Source organism: Eretmochelys imbricata, chromosome 19, assembly GCF_965152235.1.
Source record: "Eretmochelys imbricata isolate rEreImb1 chromosome 19, rEreImb1.hap1, whole genome shotgun sequence".
Taxonomy (NCBI): domain Eukaryota; kingdom Metazoa; phylum Chordata; order Testudines; family Cheloniidae; genus Eretmochelys; species Eretmochelys imbricata.
Window position 1 is genome coordinate 6,565,697 of NC_135590.1, and position 9,271 is coordinate 6,574,967.

General features: G+C 39.7%; 1 protein-coding gene across 2 annotated transcripts in view; it reads left to right on the top strand.

The window, feature by feature from the left end:
• KHDRBS1 (KH RNA binding domain containing, signal transduction associated 1) overlaps positions 1–9,034 on the top strand; it is a 30,732-nt gene extending 21,698 nt beyond the window's left edge. Inside the window, exons 9-11 of one of the 2 annotated variants that reach the window (XR_013348419.1) lie at positions 1,303–1,492; positions 4,048–4,105; positions 8,541–9,034. Coding sequence is in view for 1 of the 2 variants with exons in the window: in XM_077837887.1 (XP_077694013.1) it covers positions 1,303–1,400 (98 nt within the window). In the remaining variant the exon portion in view is untranslated. Of the gene's footprint in view, positions 1–1,302; positions 2,582–4,047; positions 4,106–8,540 lie in introns of those variants that run through there. The other variant, XM_077837887.1, reaches the window with a different exon arrangement.
• The last annotated feature ends 237 nt before the right edge of the window (positions 9,035–9,271 follow it).

Here is a 9,271-nt window from a genome sequence, read left to right on the forward strand (position 1 = left end):
AAGGAAAATCAAAATGCATTTCACGATGGTGAAATGGAGTGTTTACGCTTGCCTCTCAGTGCATATTTATTCCTCTGAAACCGGTGACGTGTGGAGAGAGTGGCAGATGTGCAAAATGAGAATATTGCAAGCACAAGCCATAATAAAAGCTGAGCTTGGATATTTGGGACTTGAGCTAGCTCTAGGAGAATAGGATTTGAACTTTGCTTGTTTCAATGGTTAGTTATATGGCAAAAGGATTTTGAGAGTATTCAGCTGTCCTACTGAAAGCTTTTTACCATAATCAGTTACACATGTTGGTGCAGGTACCATGTTTAGGGAGTAGTAAAATCCTGATCTCAGGAGGCAGGCATTGAAAGTGCTGAGGCATCTTCTAGAATGTAATCCCGAAGTAGTCACTGTCTCATCCCTCTGCTACTAACTGGCAGAAAACACTATTGTATCTCTGGGTTCAGTATGAGACTGCCATCCCAGAGCGGTGGTAGTGATTTTAGTCATTTGGCAGGCTTGTGCAAGGAGACTTCCTTGCTTGTGTTTTTCTCCTTTTTAAAAATAATTCTTGTGTAGCAGTGTCCTGCACAACTGAGTCAGTTTCTAGATTATAAAATGCTGCCTGCTTACAGACTGAAAGAGCTTTAATGCCTGTGACCTTAGGTGAGGCTGACTGCCAACGCTGCTTCAGGAATTGGAGTCCATTTCAGATCTACTGAAATTAATTGGTGGTTGTTCATAGATGAAAGGTTTCAGGTTTGTTCAAGTATGAGCCTAGTGGGGGTATCATATCTGAAGACTTCCAAAGGGGTTCCCATACAAGTTACCTTTATTAAATGCTTGCAAAGTTAGAAAAGGAATACTTGTGGCACCTTAGAGACTAACAAATTTGAGCATAAGCTTTCGTCGAAAACTTATGCTCAAATAAATTTGTTAGTCCCTAAGGTGCCACAAGTACTCCTTTTCTTTTTGTGAATACAGACTAACACGGCTGCTACTCAGAAACCTGCATAGTTAGAGATGTTCTTGGTAGAGATTTAACATTTGTGGAACTTGAAGCTATGTGACGCTGGGGTCTTGTAGATAAACATTAGTCTTACAGAAGCTTAAAGGGGTGGCTTTTAAAGGCCTGTGAGCCAATAGAGTTGTAGGAATATTAATGTCACTGGTCTTCACAAAGTCCTGATATCAAAACTGGAGGCAGGTGTTCTGATTGGTACACGGTGCAGTCGTGCTGCTGCCCTTGTATGCATGCATCTCACATGATTAGTGTGCTGTGCACTTTGACGTTTATTGCTCTCTCTTTTGCAGGCCAAGATGACTGGAATGGAACAAGGCCCTCCCTGAAGGCCCCACCAGCTAGGCCAGTGAAGGGGGCCTACAGAGAGCACCCTTACGGACGCTATTAAAAACATGAGGGAAAAATATCAGTTATGAGCAAACAGTTGTTACTGATTCTTGTATCTCCCAGGATTCCTGTTGCTTTACCCACATCAGACAAGTAATTGTCTAACTGTTTTTCTTCGTGGCCCCCTTTTCTCCCACTCCATCCTCACCTTGCATTCTGGCTTCTGTACGTAGTATTTTAAAATGAGTTAAATAGATTTAGAAGACCAACTTTAATTTTTTTAAGTGTGTAGATTGCTTTTCTTTGTTGTTTAGATATAAACACAACTGTACTTTTTTTAATAAAAGTTGAGTTAAAAAAAGTTAGTTTCAAAAGTGACATGCTTGCTTAACAGTTATGAAATTAAGGTTTTGTTAACCTTTAAGTTTGGTTTTTAAGATACCCGTAAAAGTTGTAGTTGCAGAATCCCAAAAGTAGGCTACATTTCAAAATTCAGGACTGTTTTTAAGAATTAAAATCATAATGTAACGGTAGTGACTGCCACCGTTTAAAAGTAAGCTCAGATGTCAAACTTTCCTTAAAAGCAGATTGCTGATGAATCTTAAGTTTAAATTTTAATACAAAGATCCTTATAACAAATAAAATAGTTTTTTTTTAAAGTTAATTGATTTAAAAAAAATTAGGTTTGTAAAATTGACTTTTATGTGGGTTTTGAAATCTAGCCCCGAACACGCGGTGTTGAGAGATGCTTGGGAAGCAGATTTTCCAGTGTAAAGGGGTTCTTAGCTTGGTTCTATGCGGAGAACTTTTAAGAGAAGAACAAATTTAAACTACTACACAGCTCTGTCTAATTGCCCAGGGTTTGAAATTAGAGAGTATTAAATGGATATTAGGTTTGCATTCTGTAAAACTACAGATTTCTCGTTTTAGGATATTTGGGGCAAATAATACAGTGCGAGTTTAAAATTGGCAAAGGTGTCAATATTTAGCAATCCCGGTGACTTGTTCAAGTGTGTCTCAACACTAGCTTTATATAAAAAGGGACACTGCAGCTGAAAAAATGAGAAATTTCACTTTGTACATAGGTTAAAGTCCTAATTGGATTTGTACGCTGTCCTCCCACTTTGTTCTTGAAGATTAAATGCTACGTGTGTAAAGTCTGCCTAAATAGGTAGCTAAAACTTGTCAAAATGTCTGCAGCAGTTTGTCAATAAAGTTTAGTCCTTTTTTAATCAAAGTAAATGTGATGAATTGTCATTTTTTTGGTTGAGCAATAAAATAGCTTTTCTCTTTCAAATAAACTTAAATTAATGCTAAAGTTAATGGTCTTTTTTAAAATATGGAGACATTTTAAAAATGGTGTTTTTCTGTAACCTTTACAAAAAGCTATCAAGCTGGTGAGTGAGCTTAATATAAAAAGGAGGAAAAAAACTTTTTTTTTTTTTTTTCACCCCCTGGAAGTTGTTGAAAGCAGTTTGAACCAGTACTAAAGCAGAAATCTGACTTCTGCAAAACTGCAAGTGGAAGGAGTGTTTATGGGCTGGACGGAATTAGTTTATTGATTCAGATTTCAGATAGCCTCAGCGTTCTGCAGACTCCAGATGGAGTCTGAAATGGCTGGTTTAAAAGTAGAATGACAAAATGAAGATTGACAAATCCAAGACCTAGCTACCAACAGGAGGAAAAAAGAAGCTTTATTTTGTTTTTGAACACAACTAACCCTTGTCTAAAGGTGATGCCTACCTGCTTTAAGGTGGCCTGCATTTGGGAAGCCAGTTACAAACCCACAATTGTTTTGAGAAGGGGGCAGGTGATTGCTTTTAATATCCTTCTGGGAAAGCATAATAGGTTAAAGTAAAATGCTGCTTAAAGAAACTTGAGGTGGTTTGTTGTATTGCCCTTCTCTGCAAAATATAAATCTGACATCATAGGGGGGAGAAATAAACTGCTCGGGGGTGAAAAATGCACTAGAACATTAGGAACCAAACTGCCTGTAGCAGTGCATGATTGAGCGGAATACTTTAAAACAAAAAGTTGTATTTGTAGATTGTTATTAAAATGTAAATAACAATTTTCAACAATGGTTTGGAGTCAGCTTTCAGGGCATAATGTCTTGCTTGATGAAAAGATCACCCTATACCCCCCTTTTAAAGGAAAATTATCGCAGGAGAATAAGGATGTGTAAAGCTAACATGCATCGCAAAAAACAAAAGGTAACCTAAATGTCTGCTTTTAATAGCACATTTCTCTTTTACATAAACTGTGACGGCAACTTGCATAAACTTTATTGAAACAATTCTTCAAATGTTAATGTAAAATTTGAAAAAAAAAATGTTTAAAAGTAGATGTTTTTAAAAAAAGACCACATGCTTTTGCATAAATTAGCAATAATTTCAATAATCGTGCACTTTGTAAATGCACTGTAATGTAACCTGGGCAAAAAAAGGAATCTGAAAGCTTAAATTTCAAAAATGTAAAATGACACCGAATATAGATAGTCCTGCTACTGCCAAAAAAATTCTGCTCAGTTATTTAAAATGTAAAATGATGACCCTTATAGACCCCAACATTGATATTCACTATGCAAATGTTCAGAGCTCAGCTTAAGTTGCATGTTTTCCTTCCTGTGTAATTTGCATGCAGGATCTTTTTTCTTTAAATCTCTGTTTTTCCATTAAGGAAACTCACAATCTTTTCTCAATTTGCAGGAGTCAAGAACGTCACCGCAAATCACCTGGGTGAAGATGTTTTTGTCAAACACACTGGGTAGGTTATTATTCAGTTTTGCATCACATGGCTAGTTGTTAACATCTTCTGTGTAGGAGGTGGAGGCGTTGCCATCTGAGGTGCTAAACAGAAGCAGCTCTTCATATGCACACAGATAAATTAGATTGTTCTAAAAGGCTGATTATGTGACTGGCTTTTGTAGTGGTCAGTGGGGGAGGCGGGGGTTGTGTGGGTGAATATGCACCGGCTAAGAGCTCTCCCACAGATCCTCCTGTGGAATGAAGCTGAGTGATGGATCTGGGGAGAGGTGGAAGTGTGGCAAAGCAAGAGCAAGGCGATCTTTTGAGCTGACTCTTGGCTGTGATGTGGAGAGAGGATTCACTTCAAAGCCAACATAAGGCAGTGTTGGAGGTGCTACCCCACCTTCCAGCAATGGAGCAGTTATATCTAGTAACGTTCTTCACGTGTCCTCTGCATATTCCCACTCTTAGGGAGAACTGGCTGGTGCAGCTTGCATGGAGGCACCTTCTGGTAACAGTGCCTCTTAGTGCTCGAATGCCTCTCCATAGCTAGTGTTTGAACACATTCTGAAGGTGTAGCCCCAAAAGGAGGCATAGCACCAGCTGCAGCCTCAGTTCCTTCCAACCACAGCAGTGAAAGGATGAGGATCACAAGGATCCATAGCAATCAGTAAAATATCTATTTTGTTAGATTAGTTGATGTTAATAGTTTTAGGATAAGTTAGTCTAGCTAAGAGCATGATAATTACCTGGTACCAAGTCATGGTGGAGCCAAATGTCAAGAAGCATGGATTTTAAAGGTGTGTGTCACACCCAGGAGTCTTCCTGGCTTCCAGCCGTCCTGTTCGGTGCCTGAAATGCTTAGGAGAAAAGCATTCTCCTTCATGTTGTGCTGTGCGCACCACACTTACTCCTTGGGCCTGTTAAGAGAGACAGACTAGCCTTTTGTTACATCAGCACTTGTCAGCCAAGCCTGTGAGATTAGATGCTGCTAGAGGATCCTAGTGAAAGGATAAAAGACCTGAATCAGCTCCGAGTACTTCTGGATCCAGGAAGGCTTCAATAGTGAAGGCTCTGGCTTTGGCAGAGAGCTTCACTTCCAAGTTGACTCAGCTTATGGTTGGCAAATCCTCTGATCCAACACCACAGATATTCCCTCCAGAAGACCTGGTTCCAGATAAGGAACACAAAGCTCAAGAGAGACCACTGGAAACAAGCACTTCGATTACGAGGGAAAGGAAGGCCAAATTGAAGCATATCTTGAACGATTCTTAGGACCGTTCTGAGTTCAATGTGGCTTCAAGATCTAAAGATAAAATGCCAGATAGGTCTGGGCAGGGGGAAGGGGTGGATCCAAAAGAGATCAGTGGAACCTAGTATGTTGACTACTAAGGTTCCTACTTCTACACTACAGTGTAGATTCATGTGGTTCCACAAGAGAGGACAGTTGGACTATGTCTCTTTTTTCCCAGAACAAGAAACCAAGTTGGGAGCTTGACTGGGATAGATCTCCAGAGACAGTTTCCCTACCACCTAAGACTCCAGCTGGCTCTCTGAGAGAGACACTCACCATTTTCCATTCTCCAGATCCCAACTTCGTTGGGAGGAGCTAGTTCCGATAACAGCATCCAAGGATCAACAGTTTTCCCTGAAATAGGTCTTTCTTCTGGAGTGGACACCCTGAGACAGTCTATGCAAGAAGCATATGATTTGGTGCCAGAATGGGGTAATTAGCAAGACTGGCACATGCCACCATGGAGGCTTTTGGCACTATTGGCCCACCCCTACTTATCCATACCATATAAGAAGTCTGACGCTCTGGTTCCAGAGCAGCTTCCAGCTAAGTCTGAGTCGGAGATGTTCTGATCAGAGATGCTCAAAACCAACAGCTAGAGAAAGCTCTCCTACCTTGGGTACAAGATATGCTTCCTGAGGAAGGAGAAGAAATATCCCCTCCAGTAGATTTTCAGCCACAGAACATTAAACCAGAAGGTGATTCATCTCCAGATGGAAATGTAGCGTCCTCTCCTTTGGAAGATGCAATTCAGTTCCACAGATGAGTGGGTATGGATAGTGTTGACTTTAAAATTGCCTTCAGTACCTTAGAAAGAAGCTATCCACTCAGTGTTCAACATTTTGAGTTTGGCTACAAAAATAATGTATCTTCACCAGTAGTAAAGGAACTTGTCACCCAGTAAAAGCTAGAAGGACCAATCCCTCCTCTTCTCAACCAGTTTCAAAAAAAGGCTGACACTAGTGCCAGATCCCGTACGAGGGGTTCTCTTGTTTTCATATTCACTCTCAGACTAACTCACTCGACATGGCAACATACAAAGATCCTTTTTGTTACTTTGGTATTTAAGAGTGTTGCTCCATTTTTCAAGTCCTATTCAAAACCCATTTTAGATTATTATACCTAAATGTTATGGGTTTGTCCATCTCCTCCGTTAAAGTTCATTTAGCAGCAGTAGCAGCTTTCCATGTGCAGATTGATGGCAAATCTGTTTTCAAACACATTAAATTGTTTTAAAGGGTTTATTGAACTTTATAGCCACCATTATAAGATCCAGTTTCTCCAGGAATGTAAACATAGTTATAACATAACTTATGTCTCCTCCATTTTAAACTCTTGTGGGCTTATGCTATTTTCTAGAAGGACAAGGTAGTTCTTGGGCTTTACCCCAAAGTACTTCCTAAAGAAATTTCAGATTTTCATATAAATAATTGTATGTATTTACCAGTATTCTTTCCAAAACCTCATGTACATAAGGGAGAACCTAGATCCTGTAGATACAAAAAGAACGCTTTCTTATTTGAATGGCGCTATGAGGTTTTAGGTCCTCAATCATTTCCTACTCTGGTCACTCTGAGGGTCAATCTATTTCTGCTCAGTTTGTATCTAGGTGAGTGAGGCCTTGTCTACACTACTGGGGTAAGTCGACCTAAGCTACTCCAGCTAGGTAAATTAATGTAGCTGGAGTCAACGTAGTTTAGGTCAACCTTACTCTTCTCAGGTCAACCTTACTCTTCTCGTCCTGGTGGAATAGGAGAGTCAACTGGAGAGCGCTCTGTGGTTGATTTAGCAAGTCTTCACTAGACCCACTAAATCGACCCCTGCTACATTGATTGCAGCAGCCTCAATTCCTGGAAAGTGAAGACATGACCTTAGACAGTGTATAGAAGGGAGTTATAGAAATTCTTCACTCTCCCCTCCTTTTGTTCTTGTACCCAATTCCACTAGGATGGTTGCTGTTTCTATAGTGTATGTTAGTAATGTCTTCCCTTATTGAATTAGGTAGAAGGTAGACCTGTCACATGGAGTTCAGCTCACACATTCATGAAACACTGTATTAATTTGGCAGCCAGATCTGACACAGTTTGGCAGGGCAGTTTTTCAGTTGTTTAATTAGGGCTCCATTTCCCTCCCTCCCATCTTTAGTGTTCTACTTGCCAAACTATCCGAAGAGTGGGAATGTGCAGAAGACTAAGGAGAAATGAAGGTTGTTTGCATGTAAACAGACCACCAAACCTTGGTGGGTTTCTGAGGTTTAAGCTAGCTACTGGCTGTTTTTTTTATTGTTTCGTTTTGTTAAAGATACAGGCACAGGCTTCTCACTCAGGGTTTTCAAGCCTGACCACAGCTTGCTTAGCTAAGAGTTTTGAAGGGCTGCACACCCCCCAACATCAGCTGACGGAACAATTTGAGCCTGTTGTGTTAAGAGGTATAATCTCATGATTCCTTTGGCTGTCATTTACTTTCACCACTGACAGCTGACATGCTCCCTCTGGTGGATACTGTGATTATCATTCATTTGCTTATCCTGTGGAAGCATTTTATTGTCTCCACCCACCTGCCCTCCTTGCAAACCTTGTGATACATTGGACAACAGCCCAACCTTCACTCAAAAGGAATTGACAGTTGAAGGCATCAGTGGACTGGGCAGCCCTCTAAAGCTTGTAGTTTTCAAGCTTCTGGTCAGTTTCTCACTGGATCTTTTGAGACCCAGGAGTGAGAAACTTGAGACTTCCTAAAGAACAGAATTGCAAAATAATAGTCCCTTATTAATTATGTTGCCTGTAAACCACTGCAGCTTTGCAAAACGAACAAAAACTCTGATATGTAGGGACTATATAAGTACATAGAAGCAGATCTATCTTACATGGAACAGTAAGGACGCAAACAAGTATCTCTAATCATATTCCTCTGCAATAGGAAAGGAAGGTTGGGAATGACCGTGGTGTTGAAATGTTAATTACCCGTCACGATCTTCAAAAGTGTGTCTGCTATCTAAAAGTATTAGTCCATTGGTGTAAATAGATTGATTAGGGAAACAATTTATGTATGGGTGATTTCCATAGTCCATTTATTCAATACATATTTTTTTGCAATGTAATTAGTCATAGTAACCATTTCCATTGTTGTACCAATTCTTTTCCCATTTCTTTCCTACTAGGCACAACCTTTATATCCTGTGGAAAAGATGTGATAAAGATCATCCATTACGGTGCAGATTTTTATCCAGTAGAAGTGAATCTTGTGGCACTGCCATTTGGAATGTATACAGCTTGCTTCTACATTACACTTCCTGCATATGTTGGGTGTTTATATAAAAGATGCTAGGGTTATGGAGGAATGTAAATCTCATTGTAAATAATTGTGTTTGCCAAAACTGGTTTGAGAACATGCTGCTTGAAGCATTTTCCTCTATTCATCTTATAGTGTTGGTATAATCTGATCTTTTTTGGTCTAGTATATGTACTGATTGTAGAATTATAACATGAAAACCAGATTATGATGATTTTCTGAAAGATGCTCTAGTTTAGCCAGAAATTATGGGCTTCACATGGGACTGAGTCAAATTTTCTGGCCTGTGTTATGCCGGAGGTCAGAATAAATGATCATAATGGTTTTTACCTTTGAATCTATTAAAAGTAAATTTTCCTTTTATTCAGTCACATTTTTCCATTGGGGTGTGGTTCAGATCAAACACATGCCTCTGTGTTTTACCTATAAGTAATAGAATACTTGAGATCCAAAAGTCAACTGTACCAAGTGGATTACAGTTTTGATATTACACTACCACCTAGAGGTCCCAGTCAAGGTCAGGACCCCATTATGACATAGTAAAAGTCAGCCCCTGCTTCAGAGTTTGCGGTCATTGTCAATGTTTAATAGATGTGGGAA